This window comes from Calypte anna, chromosome 3 (assembly GCF_003957555.1).
Source record: "Calypte anna isolate BGI_N300 chromosome 3, bCalAnn1_v1.p, whole genome shotgun sequence".
Lineage (NCBI taxonomy): Eukaryota > Metazoa > Chordata > Aves > Apodiformes > Trochilidae > Calypte > Calypte anna.
In genome coordinates, this window is record NC_044246.1 from 107,491,262 (window position 1) to 107,505,147 (window position 13,886).

A 13,886-nucleotide genomic window follows, 5' to 3' on the forward strand; every position below is an offset into this window, starting at 1 on the left:
ACTTAAGTTTAATAAATCAGCTGCAATGATCTGTTTGAACCTGGTAAGAGGCCTGTAGTTAGCACACGGCTATCTCAAATGCCTCTGGTCTTGTTCTTGCCTCTGTGTATGTCTGTGGAAGCTGTGGAAACAAGGAACAAATGAGCTTGCATGAAAGGTGTGGTGAAAAATTAGTACCAGGAGGAAGGTGGTTTTAAACTGAGAAGGTAGGAGGATTTCCAAATGGCCCAAGTGCTTTGGGTAAATTTGGAGTCTGGATGTAGTCATCTGTGTAGGTGCTCCACATCGTAGTCCTGAAGACACTCATGTTTTATAGAAAAACTTGCTCAAATTTTGAGCATGTTTAAATAAGACATTTCTAAAACTTGTGGTTGTAGAAAAAGTTGTTTTCTATAGCAAAGGTACTCTCACATTTTACTTTATCTCAAGTGATATATTTAAAGTAATTTCTGCGGGCTTTCTCACCTGCTGCATGGCAGGTTTTGGCTTTGAAGGACAAGACATAGAATCACAGAATCAGCCAGGTTGGAGAGGACCTCTGAGATCATCAAGTCCAACCCTTAATCCACTACCACTGTGGTTCCTAGACCATGGCACTGAGTGCCACATCCATCTCTTTTTAAATACCTCCAGGGACGCAGAATCCACCACCTCCCTGGGCAGCCCATTCCAATGCCTGATCACCCTCTCTGGGAAGAATCTTTTCCTAATATCCAACCTAAACCTCTCCTGGCAGAGCTTAAGTCCATGCCCTCTTGTCTTACTGGTAGATACTTGGGAGCACCTGACCCCTCCCTGGCTCCAACCTCCTTTTAGGGAGTTGTAGAGAGTGATGAGATCTCCCCTGAGCCTCCTTTTCTCCAGGCTAAGCCTGTGACTAAAACATGCCTGTGGCAGTCCCCAGAAGGGCATTCAGTATTGTTTCATTAATCTTTTACCCTTCTCTTTCTAGCCTCCCATGCCCACCTTGCTGTGAAAGCCAGGTAAACTCTAGAGGAAGGGGTCAGGTGCCTGTATAACCCTCATGTCTGGCTCCACAGTACTTTACATACCTATTCTCTGTAACCAAGAGAGCTGTTCTATATTTTGGTATGACTTTTGCAACCCAAGCACATGAATGCAGTCCTGGGGACTGAGATAGGCATTTTATTTGCTTTACCATATCACTGAATTTCATATCAGATTTGTCATGGGATTTTTATTTTCCTCTGGTTGCTCGATATCTCTTCTGTAGCTTCTAGCCTTTCCCACAGATCTCCCTTAATCCCAGTCTGACCACCTTTTTGCTTTGAATTCATCAATGCATCCAGTAACAGCTGTGAGTCCTTTCCTCTCCTCTAACCCCTCTCCTCACAGGCAGTGGGGAAAGGGCTTCTGTTACTGACTTAGCCACCTTCACAAGATAGCATGGCAGCTGAATTATATGTTCAGAGCAATTCTCAGCAATAACAGCATGCAGTATGGCTCCTCATGGCCTTCTGAGACCGGCTGCTCACATGTTGGTTCTATTGCCAGCTATGTCCACATTGCAATTTTATGGCTCTGATGTAGGGTGGACTTATCTGAGATAACTTTAGGGGTATCTTCTCAAGAACTGACTCTAGACGTGGCAGTGGGGATCTTTTTGCCAGCAAAAAGCCGGCCCCAAAACTGAGGTTAATAAATTTATAATTAGCCAAGGCTTAGCTGAGGTGGTGACTTCAGTGCAGACAGCACTGGGAAATCCCCAAGCCTGACAAACAGCATGAAAACCTCCTTTCTCTTCCTTAGCACTGCTAAGGATGACCTAAAGTTATTTAAGAGAAAAATGTGTGCATATGAATGTTGAGGAGAACTTCCCTTAAAAAAAGGGAAAATTAATTATTTATAGCTACTGATACTGATATTTTTAAGTATCAGGTATTGATCTTTATTCTTCTCCCTGTCTCCCCAAGAGAAAAGCTTGGGGTGGTGTTGTTTATTCTTAACAAAAATCTGACAGAATCCATGCCTGGAAAATTTTAGCCTGAAATTGAGTATTATGGCACCAGTAAGGACTGGGTTAGGATGAAAATACTCCCACATCTTTGGTGTATGGCAGCAGTGACTGCTGTCCTCTTCGCTGTTTGTGTGTGGTTTCCATTGGCCTTGGTCACTGCCATTTCTCAGGATGGTTTATGCTGCCCAGTGTCAAGTTCTGTGCAGAGGAATGTGATGATTATGCTTGGCTCAGGATTCATGTTGTTGGAGAAGTTTTTCTTATGAGTGCAGAATATGTTTAAAGCATTATTATTATGAGTATGATCCTTGACAAAAATAGTCCAGACAAAGCATAAGCTCTGGATCCAAAAATACATTTACAAATTAGCTAGCCTGTTCACAAACCATTTCTTACCTCACCCAGCAGCTATTTATGAGAACATTTTATACTGTTTCTAATTTTAAACAATTAATAGCTAGCACTAGCAGTTGAATATTCATTTATTAGACAGCTATCCCCTCTGGTTTTTCTGCACATCTTGTTGCTGTCAAATATCTTTGTACCCAGCCAAAAATGACACATTGAAACAAGTAGGGTAATGTAATGTAATATTGTAAAGTGTAATAAATGTAAATGTAATAAATGTAATAATAAATTAAATAATTAAAAATATCACTTATTAATTATTATTACAATTATTTATTTAATAATTAAATTATTTGATTAAATTAAATAATAAATAAATGTAATGTAATAAATGTAAAGTGAAATTTAATGTAATGCATAGGAAAAAAAAGGTTATGTTGAGCCCTGTCTTTACGTGCAAATATAAAATAGAGTAGCTGGGCAAAGAAGTGAATTTAGTTGTCAAGAGAGTCGTGGGGTTTAAGTAAACTTCTTAATGTGTCACTTAGTCACAGGCTTCTTTTCTGCTTGTTTTTGATGTAATTGCCTGTCAGTTTCATCTGATAGCAGAATTGCAGGGGCATGGTGTCTTGGATTGCGTGGCAAAAAACCCTCCAGCTGTTGACTTGCGTGCATGTGTGCTTCTCCTCTCTGCTGAATTAAATGTCAGATATACTCAAATGTGTGTGTTGGGGGGAGGGATATGTGTGTTTTGGTTCTCTCCAGTTGCCTTGTCAAGAAGTGCACTAATACAGCTAAATGGAGATCCTCAAGCTGTGAAGGAGAAGGGCATTTTCTTGACAGCCACCACCCAAACAATTAAAAAAGCTTCAGATAGTGATGGAGACTGTGAAAGCTTTGAAAAGAAACTTTTCTCTAGGTAAAAACAAAAATAAAGGATATTTTGAAATTGTAGCTTTTGGCTTACAGTCTCCATTTCTGGCTTTGCAAAAGATTTATAAGAAAAAAGGGAGTTTATACCTATGAATTTCTAACCTTTAAAGATACTATATTAAGGTTCTGATTTTGTTCTTTGATAGTTTCCACTAGAGGAAAAACTTGCTTTCTTCACCTTTCCTAAAACAAAAGTTCCTGTTTTCAGTACAGCATCTTTCACAGCACTTGTGTCCCTGGTTTTGGCTGTGTTCAGTGTATGGCTGTCATTTCCATATGGACCTCTAGAAAATATGAATGAGCTTTCTGAATTCAAGTATCAGATGGCAACAAAAATGCAAGAAAAAAGAATCTAAAGAAATGTCAATGCATCCTCAACCCTCAAATCATCAATCAGATCTTGCATGAAATCCTAGCAGAGGCAAAAGCAGCTGGCTCTGCTGGATTGAGAGGAATGTTAATTTTGTGATCTGTGTCCACAACATCTCTGTGTGGCCCCCAATATATGCTCTTGCTGGAGGTGCTCACTGCTGCAGGGGGAAAACAGAACCATTGCAAGTGCATCTTCTTTTCAGAGATTTGGTTCAGCCTTTTATTGCAGATAATGGTTCTAGGAGGGATTTTTATATTTATATATATATACATATATACACATTTATATTACAGAACTTTTAACTGGGGAAGAGGTTCTTTTGTCTCAAGCTAGAAGCTCTCTGGTGAACCCTAGGGGAACCTTTTGCACAGTTTTATACCACTTCTGAGTAATATCTCTCTTAAGCAGTCCCTTGTCTTCAGGTGAGCTTGGGTCCAGCTACCTCCTCAGCCATTATAAGCAGATGATTTAATGTCCATTTTTGTATCTTAGAATCTGTGGAAGAAAATTGCTTCAAGTGATCTGGTGTTATGATTACAAAGAATTTACTGGATTTTGTGATGCAAATAAAATGAATCAGACACTGTGGTGACCTAGATGCTTGTTCTTTATTTATAGGAAAAATATATTTAGCATTTATGTATAGTATTCTTCAATTCCAAGTGCTGTAAGCTCTCCCTTACTCTGAACTCAGCTGGGAAAACAGCATTATTGCCACCATTCTGTAGGTTAGAAGACTTGGGCAGGAAGACTTAAGTAACTGCTCTAGGCCATGTAACATATAATTTGCAGAATTAGGATGAGATGTTGGGAGTCTCAGCTCCCAGGGTGATGGTCAGACTTCTTGCTCCTGGCTGGTAAAATCTATGAATAAGAAAACCTGAGGAGCACAGGATGATCACACAAAGTGACTTGATTATTTCATGATTTTTAGTAATTTAAGTGTTTTAAGTCTAGCCAGAAGCATGGGAGGAGACAGGCCACATGGGCCTACCCTAGGGAGCTGCTTCATGGGCTGAAGCATTCCTGTAGGAGCTTCCAGTGAGGAGCCAAGCAAAAAGGAGGGGAACAGGTAGTGTAAAGCAATATTTGGCTTTAAAAATAAAGAAGTAATGGATTGACTTAGCAGGTAGATTTTTTTTCTCCCTCTGATGTTTAGGATCAATATTTGGTCATGCATCAGGTGCAGAAAAGAGCCACAGAAATGATCTGAAGGCTATTGAGAAAACTGCAAGGCATAACTATGGGAAACATTTTCCTGCTCACAGGAGGTTTGAATGACGTTTTGTTTCTAACTCTGAGTTTTTCATTATTTATGTGTTGCTTGTTATTGTGCCAGAGAGTTTGGGCAGCTGGTGTTTCCTCAGGTCTGAGGGTTTGGTCTTTGCATGGTTGTACTGTCCAAAACAGCTCATTTTTGTTCTAAATTAACGTTTGCTACAAAACCCCTCTCTTCCTCCCGAAGGGTAGCTGGGAAAAGGGGAGAAAAATACTCCCCAGAGGCAGAGGAGGCACAGCAGGGTCTTAGCTCGGTGAGTGGAATCACTGTGCTGGGACCTTATCTCTAACACCTCTGGTGTTAAATCTTTCAGGCAAGCCCTCGAGTTCCCTCAGAGAAGAAGCTGCCCTCCAGCGAGATGTCACGGCACCACAGCCGGTTCGAAAGAGAGTACCGGGCCGGGGGTTGGGATCGCCGGGACTGGAGCTCCAATGGGAATCACGTCAGCAGCACCAATTGCAGCAGTGCCCTCAGCACCAACAGCAACAACAGACCCGGGCTCCTGCCCCTGCCCATCGTCCCCTCCCGCCTCCCCACCCCAGCCTCTGCTGCTTGCACCACTGTCAACACTGATGTGATCACAAGCCTGGTGGCCAACTCGTCTCCAGCTTCAACTACCAAAGTAAGAATTTTGCCCTTTTTAAATATTTTTTTTTAAATTATTATTTTTTTCTTTCTTTTTTTTTTTTTTTTTTTTTTTTTTTTTTCCCTGGGTTTGTTGTATTGAGGGGACGTTGGAGACGGAGCATCATCTGTCCCCTTTGCAAAACTTTTGTTCATGGTATAGCCAGCAGTCTCTTGATTCTTTTGTGCTTTCTGTGCATACTTTAGAGTAGGTTGTTCTTGCTCCAAGACTGAGGGTTCCCATGCTCCTGAGAGGCCCGAGGCTGAGTAGAGCAAATCCTTCTTTTCCTTTCATCACTGCCTACATTTGGGTTTGCTGTTGCTTTCCTCGGAATTTGTGGTTCCCACTTTTGCTTTTGGGAATGCTCTTCTTGTCTGTTGACCAAGGCAGAGCTTTGGTTGACAAGAAGTGGATGTGGTTTTCATCCAGAGGGAGTGGAAGTTGACCAAAGGGCATAATTTTGGCTGAATGGTCTTTTTTCTTCTCTTTAGTTGGTACTTTCCTGTTAGGTTTTCAAAGCCTCATTCTTAGTGCATACTAGATTGTGCAGAAATGAATGCTAAGGAGTAAGAAAACATGAAGCTGCAAAGAATTGAAATCACTAGTAAGCTATTGAGCTTTTTTGTCCATATATGTAACTGGAGAGAGGAGGGTGACTTCTCCTTGTTTTTTAAAACATTTAGCTCTTTTAAATCTGCAAAGTACAAGTTGTTATTCCAACATTTCCGTCCAAAGTTGAGGTTTCTTTCTGCATGCTAATTCAGGTAGAACAGCTGGGGAACAGAAAACCCTGGCAAATTGTAAAGGTGACCACAGTGTTACCAAAGTGAGCCAGGAACACTGCTGGTTTTCTTTTTATGATATTTAACATTTTCTTTCGACTTGATTTTATTTTAATAACTGCAAGTGCCAAATCCAGCAGACACAGACAGAGGGAAAGGAGACAATAAAATTATTTAAAGTAAGCCAAGAACAAGCTGAAATTTTACTGCAGTACCATTATTATATTGTTTTTTTTTTCCACACTGTAGAAAAACAAAGTCGATGCTTCAGGGGGAAACCTTGGGCCGAAGTTTGCAGTGTGATTGGTTTTTAAAATTTCCCATGATATCTTCAAATTGCTTTCATGTGAAAGGTGCCAATCAGATTCTGATCAAACATATCTCGAGTTCTCCAGATGCTATCCATAGATAGATACATTTCAATCATGCTTTGTCTGGAGAAGGCTGAGGCAGTTTTGCAGCCAAGGCAGTCATTTCATTCATGATGACCTTTGTTCCTGGGTCTGTTTAGAGTCCAACAATTGTTTGGAGCTGATCAGCCTTTCCTCCAGATGTTATAAACCATTTTGTAGCATAGCAGTGCCAGTAAACCATGTGTTTATCAGGCAGAGGAGGAAGGAACAGCAAGCTAAGTGCCTTTTGATCATATGTTCAATGTGAACTGACTTCTAAATTACCTTATTAGAGAATTTTCTGATGACTTTCATTAGCAGAGAATGTTTTGTCATGAATAGATCAAAAGCAATAAATAGACAAGAATGGAACTAACATGGGACATTTTTTATTCCAAGAAATGTTAATCAGCTGTGTAATCTCCCATAAAATAACTGTGTTAAAGTGCATTCAGTCTTTGCCCCAGCCTCTTCTTCTGAGAATCATCCGAACAGCTCTAAAAAAAGTTAAAAATGCAGGTACTAAAGAGGAGAAAACTTGGAAAGACAAGTGAGGTAGGTAGGTCGAACAGAGATGTAAGGGTATGGTTCCTAACAAGCTTTCAACTAATGATGTGGAACGGTGTCAGAAAAAAATATCAGGTGCTCATACATACTCATGTTCACCCTGCCTGACTCTGTCTCTCTCCTTCACACAGCAGATTTACACTTGTGGTTAGGAATGTAACCAGCCAGTGCCTTTCCCTTGTAGAATCCAGCTAATGGTTAGGCATAAAAAATTAAATCCGTATAATGAGGAAATAACAAGTCAGAGGCATAACGCAGTTGCTTGGTTTATTTAAAAAAAAAGAAAGAAAAAAAAAAAGTCCCAAGTTTCCTTGAGCTGTGTAGAGTTCACAGTCTACCCTTTGCAGCATTTTTGTAGGAATATTTATGAGGTAGCATCTTCAGCTGAATTTCTAAGCTCTGTTTTGTGGTCAGAAGCGGGATATTCAATTGCTTAGCTGCTCTTCTGCAGTCTGAACCTTCCGCAACGTTATGGTAGATTTCATTAAACCCAGTGGCAAAGGGTGACATGCTGACTAAAAAAAGTCATCGTGGTTTTAAAAAGCAACAAGATTGAGAACCTGGTTCTCCTTGGCTCACTGTTCCAGCAGTGTTCCTCCAGGCTGAGGGCAGAAAGGACTCACTGTGTCATCCAGTTACTAGTTCTGACTTTATCTTCCCAAGATCTGGAAGATCTCAAAGCATTGAATTTCCCTTCATTTTGCCTTCCTATCAATACATTATCCTCACAGTTCAGTTTGGTTCTTTTTTTTTGTTATAAATCATTTAATCTGTTTTCAGAGTTTGGTTTCTTGGTTCCTGTAGTTTCCTGCTGTTCACCAGCTATAGTACCCTCCAAATACCTGTGTATCTTTTGCATCCCCTCCATTCTTTATTTGCCTTCGAAAATCTAGGTACCCCACCCATACGCATCCTTGCAGCATCAGACTCAGCATTCCCTTGCATGGCCATAAAACTGCTCCCTTCTTCTGTTCCTGTATCTGCACAGCTAGTAATTGCTTCAGACTTTTTTGTCTAAGTGCTAAGTCAATAGTTATTAAAAACACAATATATGTGCCATGAGCCTGTATTACATGTTATCAAACAGAATCGTAATCTTGTCAAAGACTGAAATGAAGTTGGTTTGACAAGTTTGGTTTTCTAGCTACCTGTGCTGGCAGACATTGGTCATATTCCTGTCTTTCAGCTCTTGATTGATTGAATCCTAAAGTGAGAAATTAAAAATGGAGGGGGAAACGTATTTTCTCTCTGACATGTAACTGGACTGTGAAAGTTGCTGTGTTGGTGATAGAATTGGCCAGGAACTTCATAGATAAATGGCTTTAAGGACTGCTAGACTATCTAATCTGGCTGAACCATTTGGTCTTTAAATTATTATGTAAATGTGTGTAAGATTAAAGACTTCACCCCGAGTTATGTGATATGAACAGGAAAAGCATTGGAGGGGAGAGAAAAAATGGATCAAATTAACTGTTGGAAAGAGGTGAAACCATCTTCAGAGGGAAGCTTAATATACATAGCACCAACTATGAGGAGGCTGGGTTTGGTCTATTTTTTTATGTTTCTGGAAGAGCTTTTTTTACATATTTCTGTTGAGGAAAGGATTTCATTACTAATAATTAGTGTGTAGGAGAACTTTAAAACTAATTATGCTTTGCAGACCTTTGAAATTTATTCTCAAAGCATACCTGTAACCTTCTTACTACAGATGCTGTGGTACAAATCACACTTAGTGGATCTGCCACATGTAAGTTGTTACAGATGTTTAGTCTGAGTTATTTAAAAAATAAAAAGCTGTATTTTTACAGAATCACAGAATCATTTTTGTTGGAAAAGATCTTTAAAATCATCAAGTCCAACCATAAACTAACTAGCAACCATTAACCTAGCTCAACCAAGTCCAGTGCTTGAATTATGTTCCTAAGCACCAGATCTGTATGTCTTTTATAAGCCTCTAGGGATGATGATTCAGCCACCTCCCTGGCATTCTATTACAGTCTTTAATTACATTTTTTTGAGAAGTTTCTCCTAATATCTAACTAAACCTCTCATGGCACAACTTGAGTCCCTTTCCTCTTTGCCTGTTGCATGTTACTTTGGAGAAGAGATCAACCCTACCTTGATGTAACATCCTTTTGGATAGTTGTAGAGAGTGGTAAGATCTCCCCTTCCTGAGCTTTAGTTTTTGCTAAACAAAATGGTGATGATAGTTTTCAGTGCCCATTTCATCAGAGGCTGCCAGAAGACATGAGAAAAACTATTTAAACCTCAGCAACCTGTAAGAAGTAGTTTAATGTTGCACTCCCAGTATAAACCCTGGGAAACTGAGGCACTCAAAGGTCGTGGTTATTTTTTTTTTTTCTTCTCATTCTCTGCCACTGTGAGTGAAGTTTCAGCATTTTTACTCAATGTGGCTTTTCTTTCCTGGTGCTGTATCCAAAGAGTTGAGCCACAGAGCAGGACCCAGAGCTAGGATAGTTTGAAGGGATGGATCCTTTGCTGGAGATGCTTTCACAGCCCCTTGAATGCCTGCAGTAGTTGATAGGAAACTGCAGTTCCTGCCTGTAAACTGCTGTGTTGGGATCAATTTGTCACACTCTGAGCCCAGCCATGTGTGATGACTGAGCTCAAGTTTGGGTTTGTCTGTGTGTGGTGGGTTTGTGTTGGGTTTTTTTATTGGTAAAATATATATTTGTTATTTATTGGTAGAAGGAAGCTATCAAAGAAATCCATATAAGACTGCAGCACCACTTAAGATATTGGCAAGAAAATAGTCTAAAATTCATTTAAGGATGCTGCACACCATTCCAGCCATGTAGTCTGTTCATCTCAACAGCATCTTCATTTTTTGTTGCTCTTCTGAATTACTTTGTAAGTTACTTACACAGCTTTCTCCATCAGACCTCCTGTATCACAGCTTCAATTTAGAAGTGTTGTCATGGGCTGTAATTTGAAATTTTATTACCAAGAGATTTTTTGGTTATAGAGCATTTACTTTTATCATCTCTACATTATTTTTAAATGCCTGATAAGATTGATACATCAACAGAATCTGTGCAACACCAGGCAAGATGTAATTCTGTTTTCAACCTTAATTTGAAAAACCCTTTTCTTGGAACATAAATTGATTCTTAAGCCTACACACTCTTAATGCTTTGTTATTCTCAAAGTTAAACCTATGACAAATTTTATAAAAATGCCAGTCTTCAGTTTTGATAAGATTTTCTCTAGTTGAGCTCAGGGCTAACTACATAGTTCTAAGTCTTTAAATAGCATAACTGAGAGATGATTCTGGCCTCCTGTACTTAGAGTACTCCTGTAGCATTTAAGACTTGCGTGTTGTTGCTACTGTAGTTCCCACTGTGGTTAGCCACAGTTATGATGTAGGAGAGAAGAAAGAGATGATAAAGCATTTGTTAACCTCTCTGGAAAGTCAGGCAAGGATTGAACGGGAAAAAACCACCCCCACTGTCTTTGTCTTCGTGCATCACTGCAACCAAATAGCATTAAAAATGTGTAGGGAGTTAAGAGAATTTTTATGTTAAAGGAAAAATGAGTCAGTATGGCTGAGGAGTGCACAGTAAAAAGGAATAAAGTGATATGGCACAGAAATAGAATGTTATATGTTTCTTTCCCTCATGATCCAAAAAAATTTAGTTCCCCCACCAGCAGTGTATCAAATGCTGATGAGTTGTAGGTTGCAGAATTTGTGTTGCCAGTTTTCTTCCTCTCGCTTCTGAGGTGAGGATTTGCTAAGCTGGTGTGTGGCTTCCACAAATATTTAAAATATTGATTAAACAGAGGAAAAGTAAACAGGAATTGTTTTTCAAGTTACGCCTTATGTTGTACATAACTAATTACATACAACAATTTGCTCTGCAACGGTAACTGAAATTTATGTACTCTTTTTATTATAGAACATAAGAGGCTTGAATAGAGAGAGAGATTATAAATATTGGAATAAAACAGTTGCTAGAAAACAATCAAAACATGCAGTGATGAAGTATATAGGATTTGCTCTTCCAGCTTGTCTGTGCAAAGCTACTTTTCCACTCCTCTGAGGGTTTGTATTGATAGTTTACTTTTTTTTTTGTCACCATTTCAGGTAGTAGCCTGTCAATTTTTTGGTCTGGACATGATGTTGCAGTCCAGCCCAAGTGCAATAGTGGCAAAAGCTGTGTTACAGATCCTCCTGATTCTTTTGACAACTTACGGGGCTGAGGGTTCAGTTGCTGGATGTCAAATATTGTAACTGATTTTTTACCAGGAGGGTGTTTTTACCTATGGATAAATGTTAAGATTTTGTCCAGTTTTGCTTGCAAATGAGATGCAGCCTCAGTCTCACTTATGCAGAGACTTCTGGTTTATGTGAAGCTCTAATTAGACAGAATATCACACAAATGTATAGGAAATCAGAGCAATTCCCAGAGTATAAGACACTTGATGATTTTTCAGAATACAAGGACACTTTTTCCCTAGCATCCAAATCACATTCTCCTTTTTCTCTAGCTTTGAATGTTCAGTAGATTTTGCACAATTACCTTTTGGAGTGGCACACCATTTAACTGGAGTGCAGCTTCCAGACTCTGCCTTCTTTAAGGAATCTGCAAGCAAGTAAATGCAGCCCAAACATACGATGTTGTCAATGATGTACTATTGCACCAGCCCATGCTAGAGTGAATCCAGCACAATTCATCACAAAAATATCTCACAGTATCCTCCTAGTATCCTTAAAAATTTTGAAAGTTACTTTTGAGGAATGGACAGAGCTTGTACCAAGAAAGAGATGACAGAGAGCTTTGTCTTTTGACTCCTTGGGGACCCTTTTATCTTTTTGATAATTACAATTTGACCAAAAATGTCTTTAAATTGAACTCAGCAATGACTTCTGCTGAAGTAATTATATTAAGCTATTATGAAAAAGTTACAACTATTGGGATGTAGTTGTGCCACCAAGGGAAAAAAGAGCAATGTGAGATCAGTGGTGGGTTCCAAAACTGGCATATTGAAGGCGTTGAAGTAGGGAAACCATTTCTTCTCTTTGAAATAACTGGAGAGATGCCGTGGGCAGTTTTCAGGCTTCTCTGTAAGAAGGCTGTTCTTAATGATCTGTGACCCTAGAGAGGGCTTAAATTCTGCTGATGATCTGTCACTTCATCTTATCATCTTGCTTTAGTAGTTTTTCTCAGATGTATTTTTACTTACTTTTAATAGTGGAGAAATCAGAACATAAAACTGTGGGTTTAGTTTGTCAACTTCTGCAGATACTTTGTTGGACTGAAATTAGTCTGAAAGCTCTGGCATGCTAATTAATCTGTAAAGTCATAAAAAGCTGCTTGGATTTTTTGACTCGCAATGTGTTTATCATCTATTGAAAGAGCTAAGAGGTCTGGCCAGTTTCTAGGCCCAGTTCCATTTGAAGATGAAAAGCAGCATTTTTGAAGCACTAATTGACATAGCCAAGTACTTACAAGGTCACAAACATGACAGCTTTGGATAAAGAAAAAGGGGTATTTCTAGGCTTTAATTCTTTGATCAAAAAGTATCTTGAATTCCAAAAGGGATAAATATCAGTAATAAGAGTAACCTAAACAAAATGTGTGTTGGCCAGGATTTAAAGTGCTTGAATCTTTGAAATTATTTAGTAATTTTTGTTTTCTTATTTCTTTCTCATCATTGCTTTGTTTTTGCTGTATTAGTAGCAGGTTATTTGTGCAGCAGAATATTTACCTCTGCCATTCAGGAGGCACAGGTATTTTGTTAGAAGATTTTCCCCTGCCTCCTGTCGGGCTTAAAAAGCCTTCCTGAGAGCATCCTTGCCTGTGATTTGATGTTGATTACTAGAGCTTTTATTTTCAGGGAGCAGTATTTTTAAAGGAGGACAGGCTGAGGTGTAGATGCATAAAGTCCTAAGGTTGGTTGCTGTCATTTAGGAATGCATTGCTATTGTCACCATCAAACAGCAACAAAAAGAATTGTTCAAGGAATCACTTCTTTGTTTCCTATTATTTTTGCTGTCAATCTGTCAATTCCTAATTTTCCCAGCTAAGCCCTGGAAATTATTTTGAAGAAATCTGATCTTTTCTCAACTAGGTAATCTCTGGTTTTGGTGTTACATGAAGAGGGTAATATCAGTGAATTAATTGAGGGAGGGCATGAGTGGATTAAGGTATAAGTTGGGTACAGAGGAGCCCAATTGCAAACAGTTTGTAGAGGGCTGCACAAATGCCTGGGTCAAACATCTCCATAGCATTTCTGTTATAAGTAACAGGAAAAGAGTGGTCATTTTTTAAAACACAGTTTTCATGCATATCAGAAGCAAAACAAATTGTTTGCCAAACATAATATTTTCTTGATGGCATTGGTTTCCTCAGATTGCTGATTGATTTGCAGTTTTCAATTTAGAAATTGCTTGCAAAGCAAATGAACAGAAAGGAAGCAACACAAGTGAGCCAAGCTGCACCTCTCATTGTGATTCCTGTGGGCCTTGAGTTCCTGCTTAATATGATAGTTGTCTATGAAGCTGACAGACATAAAAATACATTTGGCCCTAGGAGTGACAAATAGTGCATTAGCTCTGCTCTCTGGCTCCTTGTGTTGCTGAACGTT

At 39.2% G+C, this 13,886-nt stretch overlaps 1 protein-coding gene across 1 annotated transcript in view; it reads left to right on the forward strand.

The window, feature by feature from the left end:
- Positions 1–13,886, forward strand: part of KLHL29 (kelch like family member 29) — a 391,937-nt gene that overhangs the window by 141,322 nt on the left and 236,729 nt on the right. Inside the window, exon 3 of the mRNA XM_030448709.1 lies at positions 5,225–5,533. Within this exon, the coding sequence (XP_030304569.1) occupies positions 5,270–5,533 (264 nt within the window). The 5' untranslated portion in view covers positions 5,225–5,269. The remainder of the gene's footprint in view (positions 1–5,224; positions 5,534–13,886) is intronic.